Source organism: Cryptomeria japonica, chromosome 1 (assembly GCF_030272615.1).
Source record: "Cryptomeria japonica chromosome 1, Sugi_1.0, whole genome shotgun sequence".
Taxonomy (NCBI): Eukaryota; Viridiplantae; Streptophyta; class Pinopsida; order Cupressales; family Cupressaceae; genus Cryptomeria; species Cryptomeria japonica.
Window position 1 is genome coordinate 16,196,641 of NC_081405.1, and position 20,047 is coordinate 16,216,687.

Sequence of the window (20,047 nt, forward strand, 5' to 3'; positions counted from 1 at the left end):
TGAGCACAATATCTTTCTCTCTCAGTCCAAGTATGCCAGAAGTCTTGTGGACAGGTTCAGAATGCAGGATTACAAACCTGCCTCTACTCCTATGGAACCGGTCTCAAACTTTCAGCTCAGTCATCCTCACCAATTGTGGATGAATCTCTGTTCAGGCAACTAGTGGGCAGCCTCATCTATCTTACTGCCACTAGACCTGACATCAGTTTTGCAGTGAGCTACATTTCACGCTTCATGACAGCTCCCAAGGCTGATCATTGGATAGCAGCGAAGCGTGTGCTGCGTTATGTGAGTGGCACTCGACTTCAGTACACTCGGAGTTCTGATCCTATACTTAGTGGTTACACAGATTCTGACTGGGCAAGTTCGGTTGATGACCGTAAGTCTACAGCAAGGTATGTGTTTAGTTTGGGATCTGGTGCTATCACATGGACTAGTAAGAAGCAGCAGGCAGTGGCTCTCTCCTCGACAGAAGCAGAGGATCGGGGAGCAGCTAAGGCATCTTGTGAGGCGGTTTGGCTTTGACGAATGCTTGCGGATATGCATGTCTCCCAGGCAGGTCCTACTCCCTTGTTCTGTGATAATCAGGGAGTGCTCAAACTCGCCAAGAATCCAGTCTTCCATGAAAGAACCAAGCATGTGGAAACTCATTGTCACTATATTTGACAGCTGGTTGAAGACGGATCCATTCAGTTGCTGTATGTTCCTACCTCGGAGCAGCCAGCAGACATCTTCACCAAGCCCCTTGGTCCTGATAAATTTGTAAAATTCAGGGGGTCTATAGGTGTAGTTAATAGATTGAGCATTAAGGGAGGGTAATAGAATATTAAAATAATGTTAATTTTAGTATTAATGCTCAATAGTGTATATTCTATTTTGGTTAGATCATCTTCGATCTTCTCAGCAGTTTCTTATTAGAAACTTGCTATTCTTGTAAATATCCTTGTATTATTTATGAACGTCTTGCTCATTCTGATATTCAATCAATTCTTTGAAATCCATTGCGTGTCTCGCATTGTTTTAGTAAAAAATTAAAATGAAACCCTAAAAGTGAGTTTTAAAATATAAACTTAGCTCATTTCTCCTCATCAAATGACATAGATGACGAGCAAACTTATAGTGCAAGTGACATTGGCATTGGCTTTGGTTCATCTAATGTCGATGTCAATGATGAGGAGGATGAGGAGGAGGAGAATGAGGATGATGAATTAGAGAATCCATTTGATGATTTAACTTTAAATTGTTGAAAGTTGAAACACTGATACTTGAATATTGTCATTTTGATATTAAACTTGATGTATATGATGCTATTATGGTATGATCTTGATATTATGGTATGATTACAAGATTATGTTGGTTTTGTTGTTTATATGATGCTATGTGGCATGCTAATCTTAATTCATGCTTATAGGTTGCATACATATAATCTACTGTTTTTGTACTAAAGAACCCAAACCCCTTTTCAAAATTTTGTCGTACCGGAATACCGCTTCTTCGAACCCGAACCGGCAACTTAGATTCAAACCCATAAACTTTTTTTGGCACGACCAAATTATTTTCAACTTGGATTTTGATGATTTGACAGGTGTTTATAGGTTTCTTGGGCCTTTTGAACATGATGGTGAGGTTGATTTTGACCTAAATAAAGTACCAAATTTTTTTGGTGACCCCTAGATTTTGCCTAAATTTGTGTGCCCTAAGCCAAATTGACCCAAAATTTCAATTGTTCGGATTTTGACAACATGACAACCCAACTATAGGTTTTGGGACGTTGCAAATGCGATGGCAACCTCCTTTTGAGTCCAATGTGCATAGAAAAATTAGTCAAGGCTGGATCCGTCATGAATATGGACAAGAACTTAACAAATATGTTTTGATACCTTGTAGAAGTTGATGATACCACCATAGGAGCCAAGAACCATCTAGAAGCAAAACCTGTCACACAAAAGAGATCAAGAGAGAACAATACGCGTAACAACTTGAGAATTTGTATTGATTGCACAAAAGAATATGTTACAATGAATGAATGAAACCTTATAAAAGATGAATGGAATGCAAGATGCAAAACCCTAATGCAAGATTGAATTAGCTAGAGCCAAGTGTCACAATCATAATGAATAAAGTAATTGAAGTACCTAATTAATTAATAATTAGATAAAGTGCCCCAATTACTCCAACAATGAGTATAATTATAACTTGTATTAATATTCAATATTCATATTCATATTAATATATTTAAATATATTAATCAAGGTTGCATGGATACTCGTACCCAGCCGCCTGGGTACTAGTACCGGAGACTCGGATGCGTATCCCGCACCGGAAACTTGGTTGGAAACGTCTCCATAGAGAGGAGACTTCCCGCTAACGTATCCGCCCGTCTCCCACCGTCTCCAAGCCAAACAAAAAAAAAGGAAACCTTAAAATGTTAAAAAAAAAAAACACGGGCAACAAAATAATCAAAATGTAGTACAAACGAAAAAAAAAACAATGCTCAAAACAAATGCAGGTCACAAGGATTTCTTAAAACGTTGCAGCAGCCATTACTAAATTATTATATTATATTTAATGTTCAATGTCATTATATTTTCAGAATTTCCATAAATTATTAAATTATATTTAAAAGAAACAGGCGTCTCCAAGTACCAGCACCAGTTTCCAAAGTCTCCTATTTTGAAAGATAGCCATACCAGTACCAGCACCAGTTTCCAAAGTCTCCAAGTTCCCCCGTACCCGTGCAACCTTGATATTAATAATTATATATTTAAATAAATTATTTAAACTATTAAATATTGACATTAGAAAAACCATAGACATTTTAAATTATTGTTCATTTATTTGGCTTGGGTCAAATCGTTCTTAATATTAAGATTAGGTCAGAGTTGTCATAAATTTAACAATAAACTATTCCTCATTTCCCAGAGCCTCAGTCCCTCAGCAAAAAGACACATTAAATAGGAAGAAGAAAATAGACAAAAGTTCTGAAGGTACAAGGTAAAATCTAAATTTAAAGATCCAGACTCTGCTAACAAGTAAAGAAAAAATAATCGTATGGACACCTGCTTTTGCTACCTACCTTGTCTGCTATAGTAAAATTTTGCAGGCAATGCAACATCTCAACAGTCATTTCAACAAAACCCATTATCCATGAATAAAGTTTTTGTTCCACCAGCAAAGGAAATAATAAGCACAATTTCCATGGGTGAACTGGTAACATAGATTATATATATCTTTTGTACATCCATAGCTAACTGTACTGAACCTGGGCAAAAGAAAAATCAGCGAATGACTGCACCTAAACCTGAACCTGAACTGCCAACTTAGCATGTATGTTAAAATTTTGTCATTGCATCTCATGGAATTTAGAGTGCTGGTTATCGTCAACTTGAAATGTGCCCTGTCATGCTTGAGCCAGGTTGTGTGCATAGTAGAACACAATGCACACAAGACCGTTGCTAGTTTTCTTTTGTCTATATCTCACATATTACCATATGTTTTCTTTATGGTTTTGTACTATTATGCATGGTTTGTAAATCACTCAGTCAAGTGTTGTCTATGAATCTTATTGATTAGATTTAGTTCTTTGAGTAATTATATATATCCATATTTTTCCTGTTTGCATTCACTGATTTATTTGCCAATTTGACTTGTCCGAGAATTCTTTTATTACTTTCATTATCTACTGCTCTCACTTTTCTTATATCTGCTAGAATGCAAGAATTCCTGGAACACCTTTTCTGTTAGATAATATGCATGTGTGTGCATATTAAAGGATATCGATGCTGATTTCAGTATAATTGGATTATTTATGCTTAGGTTCTGAATGGTGGGCTCAGGATTTTAGACAAGCGATTGGGGTTCTGGACTGGGTACCTTTTATTCCAGGTATGGTATCGATTTCATCAAAGTTGTATGGAAGTTATGGGTCAGTTCAATAAGTTAAAAAAATATTATTCTTGACCAAGCATATGACACCAAGGGTCCAAAGCTGTTGCTTATGATTCATTCTAAGTTGGTCAGTCTTTTGGTTTGTGAAGAGGGAGGCGGGAATATTAGTTTCTTTTCTGAAAAGATTGATGCTGTTTTTGTGATATAATCTTTTTTGAATATTACTTTTATGCACATGGGCAGACATTCCAGTGTACGACCTAGTTTTGTATATCATGATCGTTGTTGCTGTGGCTCCTACAGTTGCATACAAGTAATTTTCTTATCATTGCTAACATTAAGTGCTGATATTCTCTTATATGTGTAATCATACTTTTGCTCATTTTATCCTTGTGGAAAGATTGACATCAGATACCTAACACATGATCATAAGTGAATATTTCTATTATTAATTGGTCGGAGGTTTTCACCCTTGATTACTTGAATGAACCTTTAGTTGAAGATTGGCTTTCCTGCACATTATGATTTTATTTTCTATTCATCTGTTCTTTGCAAACTCATTTCAGGGTTTTCTTGTGTTAAAAGAGGTTTTATTGGCACCCATATGAAATCAACTTTCTTGCTTCGTTTGGTCAGAATTGTTGTTAGTTGCTTGTCATTTGTGTGTTAATATAATCAATTATGGTTTCCTTGCTCAGGTTATAAGGCCATCATGTTAGGATTTTATACTAAAACTAACAAGTATTACAGGGCAAAGATGATCGCCTCAAGCTTAAGGAGTAAGTGATGATGAAATATCAAGTAACTATTGAGGATCAAGGAATGATGGAACAAATTGGAGGAGGAAGAAGCATGAAATGACTCAGGCATGAAGGCCTGAAGGCCTGAGCAGAAGTAGCAAATGCGTAAGTGAACTTCACTAACACACCTCCAATGGTTCAACCAGTGATAATTTCTGCCAAGTGTAGTGAAAATTGGCTTTGCCACATATTTTGTTGTTGGTTCACAATTTCGGTGGTCAAGGCAGGAATGAACTCCACTAGGACACAAGACATGGCAAATAGCTTATAAAGCTGTCCCAAGGTCTGTGAGAAATAATTCAAGTGAAATGGGATGCACATTTTGGTTGGCCGAACCTTGTAAAAGTTCTGCGGAAGACCTAAAAAGTGGCAAGGACATAATATACGTGCATGCAAGCATTCAAAGTGAGTAAAAGGCTTAAGATAGGTGCTTTTAGTGACGTTGCCACATAAAACCCCACCAAACACCACACAAATTGTGGTAAAGTTGTAAGGAATCAATGCCTAAGCCTAAAAGATGGTAATAAGTCGAGTAATCTCCATTCAAACATGAGGTTAATTGGCTAAAACATAATTTTTTTCCCTTGCACATAAAGTAGAAGACAAGCAGATTTTATAGGAGTCATGGTGACTCCTCAACACCCCCAAGATCAGCTGCTAGACCAAAATATCTTCCACAAGAAAGAAAATGGCAAGAATAGCTTGCTTCATTATGCAAGATTGATTGATGGGTTGAATATGAAATATACAATGAGATGGCCTTGCTTATAAAGACAAGGTTGAGGGATAGATTAGACAAGCTTATGACATGTGTCTTAATCCTATGTAATGAGACAACTGAAGTGTCATTTATTAAATGACCTAGGCAATTAGAATTAAATAAAGTCACATCATAAAGATAAGATATGGTAAGATGTTTTCTAAACAATTAGGATCTAAGTAAACTTAAGTCGTGTGAATAAGTCCCTTACTAGGAACTAGCTAGGTACAACACGTTTACTAGATACACAACCATATTCACACCAACACCTCCCCTTAAGTGCAACTTAGGGAGTATATTATTAAGTGCAACTTGTGGAGTAGATTATCATGCAAAGGTACAAGATTATGGGTCTCGGCTACTAGGCCATTTTAGGTAGCCATTTACAATGCAAATCTCTCACAATCAGAGAAAAGGACAAAACCCATTGGGGACAAACTTCTCTCCAAAAGAGGAAAAAAGTTACAAACAAGGATGATGTATGGAGGGCTCAATGATAGCCCTCAAGGACTACATACATCATGAAATTATGATCAATGATCCCCCCATAAGAGGGAAAGAGAGAGAATATATAGCACCCCCCTCAATGAATAATATCCAGCAGAAATGTTGAGTGCTTGAAGATAAAACATACTCCAATGCTTACAAACAGCATTTATCCCCTTGGCAAGAAATAAACCAAGTACAAATGCAAGATTGCTTCTCACTCCATATAAGAATTTGCTGGAAGCAGAATCCAAATGTAGGATGATGTCTTTGAATACTACTCATGTGTTGCCAAGTCTTTGGTAAAAGATGATGCCACAATCCAATCAGGTACATGCCCAATCACAACAAAAGGTGACAAACAAGGAACAAATAGAAATTGATTTTGAACTAGCTCCAAAGACAAAGATGAAGTGACAACAATTATGCCATGACTGTCATCAAATAAGAGAGATAAACCCTCAAGTTGGTCTTCCAAATTTGAAATGTGAGATTGCAGAAACAAAGAAGCAATGTTTGGTAAATAGAAATTGCAATCAAGAAGACAATGTGATACCTGTTGCAATGAATCATTGGAAGTTCTTAATGTACCAAAAACAAAAGATGAATGTGTGATCTCAATTGGAGAAGTAGGAGTTGCAAGAGAAGTCTCTGGATCATCAAGGCACTCAAATTTTGCATCATATTCAAACTCCTCTAAGGGATCATCATTAAAGGGAAGATTGTCAACATCATCAAATGAAATGAGACAATTCGATGTAGGATCATTTGGGAATGGAGGTTTATTTGGATCTCCAAAAAGCTCCCAAATCTTGGTACAAACTGTGCGTGGGCAAATGATTCCTAGAATCTGATTAAAGGTATCTTTAGAGATGCTTGCATTGAAACCAAAGCCAATCGGTCCTAGGATATGATCATTATTATTACCCCAAATTGCTTTCTTTCTTGTTGTCTCTGGCTTAGGAATGAGTCCATAAAGATGAGACAAGGTTAGGCTACCTACAATGCGACAGGATGCCTTTTTGACAAGACTTATAATTCTATATAGTCAAAGTGATTACAAAAGGTTCAATTGCATATTCCATGATTGTAACAATGATACACTTCTCCATTGATAAATTAGATATTAATACATGAAATGTACTTGAAATGAAGTGATTAGATCAAAACAACACCTCCCCAATTGCCAAAATGTCCAAGTAATCCTTCAGGATGCAAATATAGCAAAAATTGAATAACGGATCCTTGGGACAAAATTTGGAAAAGTGCACGAATGGCTTGAAAGAGCTCCTTAATACATTTCCAATATCGTAAGAATTACAAATATTGGATATCGTGTCAAAAGTTATGAGCTCGAAAGCCAAAAATGAAGATCTGACTACAAACAACTATTATTATTATGAAACAACAAAATTTTGGAAAATAACTTGCACCACGAGAAAGTCTAGATGGAACTAGCTTTTCGACAATATCTTGTTTTCAAAAACTAACTTCCTAGTGGAAAGTTATGCAAGTTTGAAAGGGGAGCAATTTGTAGAACATGGGGGCTTAATTTTGGTCATCCATGTGACCTTGGTTGTTAGGGGCCAGGTGGTTAGAGGTGGTGGGTGTGTTGGCGGGGGTAAAGCACAAGATGCTTTGTTTGGGTGCTAAGCGCCAAGGTCAAATGAAGTGGAAACAAAACCTAGACCAGAGTACAATCAACCATGAAATAAAGTGAGCCAACCATAGTACAACTACCTTGTGGAATATTCAATTCGCCGCCAATCAATAAATGCATTTGCGAAAGCCAACAGAGACCATACGGATCCGTCGGTTTGTAGACCCAACAAAAACAAGAATTTTTGATCAATTTTTTTTACAACTCGTTCATAAGTCAAACAAACAAAAATATTTCTCTCGTAGAGAATAATTTTTTTTTTTTAATTTCCTACCGAAAAAAGAAATTTGTATCAACGTGCGCTTAGGGGGTTGTACGACATACCCGAGAACTTTTTTTGCCTTAAAAACAAATTTATTGAAAATGGGCAAATTTACAGTCCAAAATCATCTGAATTGATCTTCATTCAACTTCAAATCCTTGTAGATTTGACAAAATATGTTGAAATTTTATGAAACCTAAGGCCATCTTGACCCTCTTAGATGCCTTGGATTCAACTGTCCTTGAAACCCCAATTTGTACCCAACAAATTCTTCAAGCCCTATGACATCCCTTAGATCTAGGAAGGAATCTATAACAATGGAGTTGCAATACTATTTAGGAGTTAACGGTGACTCCTCAACACCACCAAGATTAGTTGCTAGACCAGGATATCTTACACAGAGAGAAAATGGCAAGAATAGCTTGCTTCATTATGCAAGATTGATTGATGGGTTGTGTTGGTGTAATTATGTGGTGTACCTAGTAGAGTCTTCACCTAGGTCCACATTACACTTATCACTTAAGTTTACTTAGTGATCACTTTAGGAACATTCCGACTATAAGTGGAAATTCCTTCCATAGCTTGCGGAGCTCTAAGCGTTGATTCCGATGTTCCTTAGTGTGTGGCTGACCTTCCCTTGGATCTACACTTCATCCTTTGGATTTTGCGGAGGAATTTCCTTGGCGGAGGCCAACCTTGTTGTTTTTACATGTTAGGTCTTGTCTTCGGCTTTTGATCCCTTTTTGGGCCGATCGGATCCCCTTGGATTGTATAAATCATTGTAATTGAGCATTAGAATAGGAAAGTGAAGATATAGAACATAGAAGATAGATTTGAAGATTTGAGGTCCCGGTTGTGACCTATTCTGAATTAAGCATGTTTTAGCAGGCCTGTGAGCCGGTTTTTGTAACCCGGTTGTTACCGTTTGATTGTAATCAGTTTTCATGATATAATTCATTGAGTTTTGCGTTGCCTCCACCATATCCTTGTGTTTCCGTTGTGTTTACTCTAGCTGACCGGTCCGGATTGATCTCTTTGAGGTCTCTCCTAACTGGTGATTGCACCAAGTGGCGGAGGCCGACCTTGTTGTTTTTACACGTTAGGTCTTGTTCTTCGACTTTTGATCCCTTTTTGGGCCGACCGGATCCTCTTGGATCGTATAAATCATTGTAATTGAGCATTAGAATAGGAAAGTGAAGATATAGAACATAGAAGATAGATCTGAAGATTTGAGGTGCCGGTTGTGACCTGTTCTGAATTAAGCATGTTTAGCAGGCCAGTGAGCTGGTTTCTATAACCCTGTTGTTACCGGTTGATTGTAATCAGTTTTTATGATATAATTCATTCAGTTCTGCATTGCCTCCATCATATCCTTGTGTTTCTGTTGTGTTTATTCTTGCTGACCGGCCCGGACTGATCTCGTTGAGGTCCCTCCTAACCGGTGACTCCACCAATATATTTCTTCAGGCTATAGTATGTACACTTTTGAAAATTATGGTTGTAGATGAGGTGGGGATATAAGAAGTTACATATGGGTCACTAATGTGAAAAGTGTGAATTTAAGAGATTTATTTCCGTGAAACTTTTGTATAAAGGGTGTTTGTTATAATTGGAGTTTATTTTATATTTGAAGGGGTAGTCATGGATAAATTAAGTTTCATCGAAAAATTTGAAGGTAGAGATTTTAATACTTGATAGAGAAAGATCTTTAGGATGTTTTCAAATCGAACATAGTCTCACCATTTGATGTAAATGAACATGCTAAGTGGAATATTAAAAATAAAAAGATTTGGGGACTATTGGCCTTGGCTTGTCAAAGCATAGTTCAAAGAATATGCAAGTACGCTGCAAGACTCTCCAAACTCTTGAGTCTCTGAGCTGTGGCCAAGCTGAGTTGTCAAGACTCTCGTGCCGAGTTTGGCCGAGCCTTGGAGAGTACTCAATTGAGTCCTGCTCCAAGACTTCTGATTCTTAGGCTTGGACTCTTTTAGTACTTGAACATAACAGACAGTGTGACTGAAAATAATGTTAGTGCTCACATGTATTAGAAGAATGATGTGTGAGGTAAAGTAAATTGTAGTAACAACTCATGTAATTATTATGGGTAGGAATATTGCATTCGTTATATTTTGGTTTATATGCTTATGAGTTGTTAGAACCATAGTAGCAAAAATCGTTTAGGGAAAAAATCGGCAAACCAAAAGTATAAGATTTTTTGAAAAAATCGGGAAAAAAAAAACATAAAAAATTGTAGAAAAAGAGAAAAACTATTTTTTTAGTTTTTTAAATAACTTCAGAGCATGTCCATAGCATAGAGATATAAAGAGAAAATAAAATAGAGTTTAACCTGTGAATTGTAGAAAATATTTTTTTGTTGTTTATATTCATATGACTGATTACATAGGCAAATAATCAGTTAACTTTTTAAGAGGGCAGTCACCAAATACACCAAATAGTTGTCTAAGTTAGATCAAATATTAACTAAGTCTATGAAGTAACTGAGATCAAAAGTTAACAGAAAAATAGTAAAAGTGAAAGCCATTTTGAAGTAATCCAAGAATTTCATTGTGATTGAGGCAAGGAGTTTTGTAGGGTTAATTCAGTATTTTAGAAAGCTTATCAAATCATATTCCACAATTGCAATGCTTTATATCATAGTAACAAAAATCATTTGGGGAAAAAATCGGCAAACCGAAAGTATAAGATTTTTTGAAAAAATGGGTAAGAAATTGGATTTAAAAAATCGTAAAAATTTGTAGAAAAATAGACACAAACTACTTTTTTTTTTTAATTTAAAACTTAAGGGCATTTCCATAGCATAGAGATATAGAGAGTAAATAAATTAGAGTTTAACCCATGAATTGTAGAAAATAGATTTTGTTGTTTATATTCATATTGCTGATTACATAGGCAAATATTCATTTAACTTTTTAAAAGGGCAGTCACCAAATACACCAAATAGTTGTCTAAGTCTGAGATCAAAGATTAGCTAAGTCTATGAAGTAGCTAAGATCAAAATTTATCAGACTGAGATCCAATTATTGTTAGGAATTTAGTAAAAGTGGAAGCCATTTTGAAGAGATCCAAGACTTTCATTGTGATTGAGGCAAGGAGTTTTCTAGGGGTATTAGCTAAGTCTATGAAGTCGCTGAGATCAAAATTTATCAGACAGAGATCCAACTATTGTTAGGAATTTAGTAAAAGTGGAAGCCATTTTGAAGTGATTCAAGACTTTCATTGTGATTGAGACAAGGAGTTTAATGTAATGAACCTAATCACGGAATTTCAGTAATCTAGATTAGCATTGTATTCTACGAGGGAGGAGATTATAAATTAACAATTATAGACTAGATTTCCTAATTCTGATTTAAAACAAGCTTTGGCAATATATACATACGAAACCCTTGCTGGGATGGTATTTCCAATTCCTATCCCATTCCTATAGGGGACGGTAGAATTACTGCCCTTGGGATGGCGACAACCCAACTTAGGCTCCCATAGTTGGTCTAGCCCCAAGATGGTTGCCCTGTCCACTAGCAAACTCCCAGTCCAACATAGGCAAGCGGTATATTATGGAAATACAATCCTACAGGGGTACCTAGCAACATATTGTCCAACATTAAAGAAAATCTATGTATATTGCTAAATTGCATTTCGTAGTGTCTCTAGGTATGGTGACCATATTCAGAGACATTCACTGTTAATTTAATAGTAAATGGAAATTGTAATCATTTTCTGCTTAAACTAGAATTGCTTATAGAATTACTATGATTCATATATATGTATCCTTCTTTCTACTAGATGAAAGGAAAAATTTGTCCAGGATTATGACTTCCCATAGCCCTTTGCCAAAACAGTAAATCGTAATTATGCATAATCAAACAGAATTACTTTACAAAGGGTTTTTCTCGGGTACCTGGTCTTGTCCGTTCCTGCTAGATTTCTCTTTTTTTTCCACTTGTAATGAACCTGGTCTTTTCGCATTCCATCCGCCTCCTATTTTCCTTCCCTTCTCTCCGTATTTGTATAATGGTTAGAGTGCGAGCCGTGACTGTTCGCTCAGGCTTTAGCCGTGACTGTTCGCTCGGGTTGCTGCCGCTTCGGGAAGACTACCGTTTGCAAGGGAATAAAATATGATTCATGTTTTAATAATGTTTTTATCGATTTATACCTTAATAATGCTTTTATCGTTTTTCGATGATGGTTTAGCGTATTACTTACTAACATTACATTAAAATATGATTCATGCTTTTAATAATGTTTATTAGAGGTTTACATTCATTTCATTAATGACTAATTAATGTTTAATTGTATATTGGATCGCTCGGAAAATAATATTTTGTTATTTTGATTAATATTGATACAAGTTTATTAATAGGTTATTAATTAATTAATTAATAGATTATTGATTTTAATATTAATATTTGATTAATACTAATATTATATTAATTTAATTAAAACTAGTTTATTAATTGAAAATAGATTACTAATTAATTGATAAATAGATTATTGATTATAATATTAATTTGATTATAATATTAATATTTATTGATTAATACTAATATGATATTAATATTAATTAATACAAGTTTATTTTATTAATTGAAATAGATTATTAATTAATTGATTAATTGATGCCGATATGCGCAATAATTACAAGTATATGTGTATTAATTAATAGTTCATATATTAATATATTAGTTCATACATCAATTATGGGTTCGTGACATTTAACCCATGAATTGTAGAAAATAGATTTTTGTTGTTTATATTCATATTGCTGATTACATAGGCAAATATTCTTTTAACTTTTTAAAAGGGCAGTCACCAAATACACCAAATAGTTGTCTAAGTTTGAGATCAAAGATTAGCTAAGTCTATGAAGTAGCTGAGATCAAAATTTATCAGACAGAGATCCAACAATCGTTAGGAATTTTGTAAAAGTGGAAGCCATTTTGAAGTGATCCAAGACTTTCATTGTGATTGAGGCAAGGAGTATTCTAGGGGTAGTTCAATATTTGAGAAAGCTTATCAAATCATATTCCATAGTTGCAATTCTTTATATTCCCTGATGGCAATTGGTAAGTCTTTTATATGGGGTAGAATTCAACAAAAGGCATTTGTTTAGCTGAAGTAAAAGATTAGCAAGCCACTGGTTGTGGCTATACCTAGCTTGCACCTACTATTTTGGCAATACCTAGCTTGCAACTACTATTTTAGGTAGAGACAAATTTTAATGATTGTGTGTTGGAGGCTCTTTTATTACAACTATGTAAGCTTGTTTGTTGTCATTCAAATTTATTTCGTGGAGCACTTCAGATATATTGCTCACATAATGAATTGTATGTCTTTGTTTGAGCAAAAATTAACTATATCAATTATAAATTAAAAATCATATATCTATATCTACATAGATTAAATATGTCTTTGAAAGTTTAGTGTTGTGGTAGAAAAACTCCATTTGGTGAGGTAGCCACCAAGGTTCAAACCCCTACTAGGTCATTGAGCTCGTGGGCTTTCTACCTTTGTTGGGTCGTTGAGCTTGTGGGTTTGAACAAGTGAAGTGTCGGGAATGATGAACCCCCCCCAAAATGGACAAAATTACAAACTTTCTCAATGTTGATTCCACATTGACTCTGATTTTGTCTCAGACCAATTCTTTTTCTAAGCAATTCAGTAATTTCACGCATTTTTCTAGGGTTTGCAAGTTTTTACAATGATTTTTTTTCACTTTTTTGCCATTTTGGGGTTTTTAACATGATTTTAACGTGATTTAAATGCAAAAAATCTTTGAAATTGGGTCAACGCTTGGTCAACGATTTTTTCATGAATTGGGATTTTTTCAGGGAATAAATCGGCTAGCTCCAGGATTGAGGATTAATCGGGTATAATCACGATTTTTTGTAGACTATTGCTTCATTGGTTAGAACAACTTGTCTATGTAAAGGGAATTGTTATAGGAGGTATAACATCTCTCTTATAATATAGGATATGAAAAATCCTATGATAGGTATGTAAATTCATATTATGAAGTGGGTGAAGAAAATGGAAGCAAAATATATTATTTGATTTAAATCTTTGTGCTTCAGAATTCTGTCTATTGGATAGGAATTCTATTATAAAAGAGTGAGGAAGATGACCACAATTGTGAAAAAGCCTTGGAAGAAGAATTGCCTTGTTGCACGTTAACTTAGAGTTTATGGTGAAGACCTAAGAAAGTTTCATTAAACAACTATAGTTGAGAGTCAAAAATTATTATTAGCCATTCATAGATGTGGTATGGGATCTTGCCAAGAAGCTTGGAATGGAAGAAGGGCAGCCTCTTAAGAAGATGAAATAGAGAATAAAGATTGGTACATGGATGGATAAAGCAGCCTAACGTAAACAAAGGAAAAACTAAGGTAAACGAATCTGATTGATACCATTTCAAAGTTGAAATAAAAGTAGACTATTAAAGCTCTGGAAAGATGAAAGAAGCTTATGAGGACCTGCATGCTCAAGATGTGCATATTTTGGGGATATATCAGCTTTTGGAGACATAAAAAGAGTGTTGAAGAGAACTGATTCCTACCTCAAAATTAGCTGCTCTACAAGTTGGACAAATTGTGTGTACGAGAGGAGCAAAGACCCCTTAGCAAGAAGGAAGCATATACTCTGATCTATGCATAGGCACATTATGGTTGAGTTGGAAGCATCCAAAGGTTTATTCTCAGCTCCCATGAAACACTTCTCAAAATTTTTAACTTTCAGATTTGGACCCCACATTCCTGTGATTAAGACATCACACCTAATTATGCAGATTATGTGAATATCAATCTTAACTTCGAATTTGTAGCTCCAGTTAGTTCCCAGCTCTAGTAAACTTGGAATTTGTCCCTCATTTTGCAACTTCCCTGAATGACCCTGCAAAATCTGTCACACCTCCTATGAAGTTCAAGTATTGACAAGATTTTTGGCAAGAGCAAAAATATTTATCCATTTTGAAATTTATTAAAGTTTACTTTTGGATCAAAAATTCAAATTGCATCTCTGATTGTTAACTTATTATATGAAAACAAATTTGATGGCTTGCTATAATGCTAAAGGTATATTCAGGTCAATTGTTTATAGACTTTTCAATGCTTCCAATTGAGATGGCTTTGTAGATAAGTGGATTTGAATGATGCATGCTAATGGGAACTTGTAAATGATCTTTGTTTTTGCATCTACTTAAAATCTTGAATGGTTTGACATGCTATATGGTTTACAATTTTAATAATTTTTCACAGGGTATTGCTTGCATTCAGTACTTAAACTTTCAGCGTTGTATAATTTCTAGGAACCTCCAGGTTTATTGATTTTATTTGACTTTAGTTTATCTTCTGACTAATGAAGTCTTCTTGATGGCCTGTGTTTTCTTTATTACAAGTAGATAATTTTATCCGGGAGATCTCATTCTTGTATTTATTTTTTTAACACATTTCAGTGTCTATAATGTCTACAAAGTAGTTCAGGCAAGAAAGGGAAACATGCTCCCTGCATTAGCTATGGTGAGTCTTTGGCCTTGATTTCTGGTATTATGAACAAGTTTAGGTCCGGCATCTTCATGTTAGATTTTTATTTTTTGACTCAATTTTTTTAAATTTCTTTCATCTAATTTTTCTGATACCTTTAGTGTGTTTGCTTTCCAGCTTTTTCCATTCATCACACTTCTGGGTGGAGTTTTTATATGGTATGAATTAGACAAACGTTCCTTTATGGACTCTACAATGCCTAAAAATCTGATTTTCTTAACAAAGAACAAACCAGTTTATTGAATTATCTGGATACTTTTGACTGCTGCCACAGGGGAATGCTATCTCCATCTGATGTGCTGGCTAGTCAACCTCATCTGTTGTTAGTGGGAACTGGTTTTGCCTTCGGATATATGGTGGTAAGTTAATGTTAATCCCAAAATCTGGTAGTTACAACTGGTATACTGCTTTGAGTTTAAGTATTTTCACAGACCTTTAAGATCACCAGAGATTCAGAATATTGTTGTTACGGAATAATAATTTTACCTTAGTCTGTTATACACAGACTAAATTAATGCAACCTATTTTTCCTAACTTTATCTGTGTTGTGGGTTGTTTGCAATTACATATTGAAAGAGTAGCAGTCTTTTATCCACGAAAGTCATTATCCTTAGTTCTATTTTGCAGGGAAGAATGATTTTGGCACATAATTGTGATGAACCAAAGGGGTTAAAGACTGGCATGTGCATGGTATGAATCTGCAGGTTTAAAGACCTGGCACAAGATTTCAGTTTTATGTGGTATACATTGTAGTATTAATCTATAGGAATTGCATTGTTCACACTAAATTTGCCTTTGTTACAGTCTTTGTTGTTTCTTCCTCTTGCAATTGCAAATGCCCTTTCAGCAAAGCTTTTGGGCGGGTATGTTGTCTTAGCCTTTCTTCAACTGGAAATTGCATTTGTTTAGAATTATACATTTTAGTTTCTTGTGTTAATTTTTGAACTTAAACTTTTGTGGATGTTATTTGCTTTCAGAATTCCCCTTGTTGATGAGCTATGGCTACTACTTGGATACTGTAGTTTTACAGGTCCTGAACTTGACTACAAAACTTATATTTCAAAATCTCAACAGAAATTCAATAACTCGACTCCTTTTTTATGCATCTATCCTTAATGTTTTATTCTTTGATTGGTTACAGTTTCTCTTTACATGCATTTTGCTGTCAGCATCATTCAGGAGATAACAACTGCTCTCGGCATTCAATGCTTCAGGTAACTATTGTCAGTCTAGAGAGCTGGTAAGTAATACTTTGTCATGTCAGAGCCTTAAAGATTTTCCCTTTTTTCTTTTGTTGATTTTCAGGATAACTAGGAAAGAAGCTTGAGATGCTGCTTCTTTCGTCCTGGATGGAATGTTTCATCAGATTGAGGGTACTTATTTATGCATTTTGAAAATGTCAAAAGACGTCACAAATGAAAAGTAAATAGAAAGCAACTCAGCTTTGATACTGCAATGTATTTATTGATGATTTCCCAACATAGTCAAGTTACCTTTTTCACAATTGCAACATTTCTGGTAGTAACATTCTTCATCTGGGTTGAAGGAAATGCAAGAAAGTTGGAAGTGCTTTGGGTGTGATCAGAGCTGCCTTATTTCTGGTAGTAACTATTGCAAGAAAGGTTTCTTTACTTTTGAGATTATAGGTTTTGAAAGCATTAAATGAAAAAACGAAGAGGGAGAAAAGGGGTAAAATTTGTTACTTGAGTGAAATTTGCTGCAGAAACCACAAGGTAGAAGCTGTGGGATTCAATTCAGTAAGTAGTCAGTGTCTTTCAGTCTTGGTAACACATCGAAGGCATCTGTGCAAAATGATTTTTCCTTTTATTCAGCGTGTCTTCATGTATTTTGTTCTATCATAATTTATTTTTTCCAATTTAAATACCCTTTCTGCAGTATAGAGTCTCATATTATGCAAATAATTTAAGATGAAATTTTGTATTGCTACCAAAGGGTGGATGGTAACTCATTTCAATTAAAATTCAAATGCTTATGCATTGAACAAGAAGCAGAATCTAAAGGCGATGGAACAGTCAACTTTCCAAGTCTGTTAGAAAATTGTGTAGTTTTTAACACATGGACATAAAAAGTGAAGATTTATATGGGATGTTTTCTTGCCTTACAAGAGTAAAGAAAGAAATGCTTTAACTGACGTGGATAATCAACATAATTTCTATACCAATCCATAATGTAGCTGGAAACATTTATATCGGTGCTGTTTATGATAGTCAAATGTTTCTACACCAAAGAAAAGCTAGTTAGAGGATTATTATTTCAGTTGATTTATCAAAGTTAAAATCAAAGTATGTGCCATCATTATATGTTTTTTATTGTGTAACTTTTGAATGCATTTCATGTAGAAACGAAACAAAATTGACAAAGATGCTTTAGAAATTCTGTTGAATATTTGTGGTACTTTCTCAGGTTAGGATGATCCTTTGCACTTTAGTATTGGATTATTGAGCTTGAGCACAGTGGCCACTTGAAAGTTCGTAATTTGATCTTAACTTTCTGTTTTGCTCTAGCAATTGATTGAGGATACTCCAAGGCCATTAAAAATGCCGTCTTTTGAATACTTTAGAATTTAACTTTGATTTGGCAACTGCATTGAAGCATGCAGAAAGAAAGTACAAGCAATAGCCAAGATATGGACTAGGACCCTTGTAAGGGGGAGTTTTGTAAGCAATTAGAATAAATGCAGACATAATGAAATCAATTTAGTGCTCTTTCAATAACACTAAGCATGCAGCTCATTTTGATGTTTTAAGTTTAATAAATTAGGTTATTAATGACTCAATTTTCATGCTATTCAACTTGCATACACTGTGATTATATCATTTCAAGTTAGTGAAAAGATTCAAACATTATGTTTTCAGGCAATGCTTTAGGTTGTTTCTGATGCACTGAAGTGAATATACATTAATGTTGGAAATTGACTTCAGAAGTTACTATTGGTGCAAATTTTCAATGTCTCCTTTTTTATTATTGTCATAAGCTTTAAGACTACTTCATCAAATTTGTCAGAAAGATCAAGATTTAACTAACATATTCCTATAATATAATGACTTGTAACACAAATTGAATAGTTTTAATTTGAAAATGGAGGGACATATAGGAAATAATCTTTAGACAAGCAAATAAAATATTCAATTATGAAGTAATTATATCCTTTGAAATCTATATCAAAATATACAAAAACTTAAGCCAACCTTGTAATTTTTTTTGTCAAAAGCAGCAGATATTAAACTGTGTAAAAATAATGTATTAACAAGATTGTGGGTTGTTCAAGGCTCTATGGATTCCTATAATGTAGACACTCTTAAATAATTTTTTTTTGTATAATACACATAATAGCCACTGGGGAGAAAGAAGATTTAAAAAGTAAACAAAAATTTCAAGAGACAATATTGTTGTGTGTTAATGTGTTAATCTTTAAGGGTTAATGCATTTTTTTTAATTTTTCAGTTTAAATGGTTATGGCAGTTAATCTATTTCTGCATAAGTTTGAATGTAAATCTTCCTTTGTAATGAGCAATTCATATGCAATATGATATATTATATTCTGCCCCTCTTGCACCTAACAGTGGTATCAGAGCAATTCTACTGTTAAAAGTGTGGAAGGTAAAACCAAAGAGAGGTGAATATGATAATTACAGTCGATTTCAAGACACGAAATGCAATTACAGATTAGCAGGAGCATTTGAAATTTTTTGAGGGCAGATGTACGAAATTATTTTCTGGGTGTTAAAACTCTTTGTTGGTTGTGTGACGAGCATGGGAAAGAATGGTGTCATTAAAAATAACAGAACATTTGAATATTTGAGTATCATTTGTAGTATGGTATTGCAAGCTCAAGAATGGGTTGTTTCAATCGCTGGTTTTTGGCGTTGGAAATTAAATCTGCATATGTGGCATTGAATTGGAATAATAACTATTTTTAACATCATTTACTGAAATGGCATTGATGCTTATAAATGGCATTGGAAAGGTATATAGTTGCTTTTGTCCGCTGAAAGGTGCTGAATTATGCTAGGCAGCTTTGGTGTTAAAGTTACTGATTAAAGAAGTGTTCATTGGGCTTTGAAATTTGCTACCCGGGTGTTAAAAATGCTGCCTGCATTTGCCTGTGTTGGACAATCAACTAGAAGAGAGCATAGAGTTGCATATTCGTCACAATTTATATTATTGCTTATATCTTGAAGCAAGGCATATGAGAATAAAATATGTGCTGCGTTGAACATTGTTTAAGCTGATGAAATATATTTTTAATTGTGTTACACATTCTCAAAAACTAGTGGCATAGCAGTATTTTTTTTTTGGCTGTTTAATTAGAAATTTATGTTGGGGTTGAAAATTCATATTTTATGTTTTGAAGGGTGTGAGAAGAATAAAATTTTGCATTAGGGTGAGATGTAATATTGAAAAGAGAAGGCTTTAATATAAAGTTGTTTTAAGAGATGAGATGTTGATTTGCAATTATAAAGTGGTCTGTGTGATGAAAAGAAATAAGGGTTTGTAAGGAGCCTGAGTATTATTCATGGGTTTTACGTTATATGATGATGGAATTTTATTTTAGTGGGATTAAAATAGATAATTTAGAGGAAGCTAATCAAATATCGAGTGTTAGAGGCAATTTCA

General features: G+C 34.5%; 1 protein-coding gene across 1 annotated transcript in view; it reads left to right on the top strand.

Annotated features, from left to right (window-relative positions):
* Nucleotides 1-17,304, top strand: part of LOC131028201 (choline/ethanolaminephosphotransferase 1) — a 55,618-nt gene extending 38,314 nt beyond the window's left edge. The window contains exons 10-19 of the mRNA XM_057958449.2: nt 3,817-3,885; nt 4,132-4,201; nt 15,322-15,385; nt 15,527-15,567; nt 15,684-15,768; nt 16,037-16,099; nt 16,214-16,272; nt 16,387-16,439; nt 16,551-16,623; nt 16,715-17,304. Of these exons, the coding sequence (XP_057814432.1) occupies nt 3,817-3,885; nt 4,132-4,201; nt 15,322-15,385; nt 15,527-15,567; nt 15,684-15,768; nt 16,037-16,099; nt 16,214-16,272; nt 16,387-16,439; nt 16,551-16,623; nt 16,715-16,736 (599 nt within the window). The 3' untranslated portion in view covers nt 16,737-17,304. The remainder of the gene's footprint in view (nt 1-3,816; nt 3,886-4,131; nt 4,202-15,321; nt 15,386-15,526; nt 15,568-15,683; nt 15,769-16,036; nt 16,100-16,213; nt 16,273-16,386; nt 16,440-16,550; nt 16,624-16,714) is intronic.
* The last annotated feature ends 2,743 nt before the right edge of the window (nt 17,305-20,047 follow it).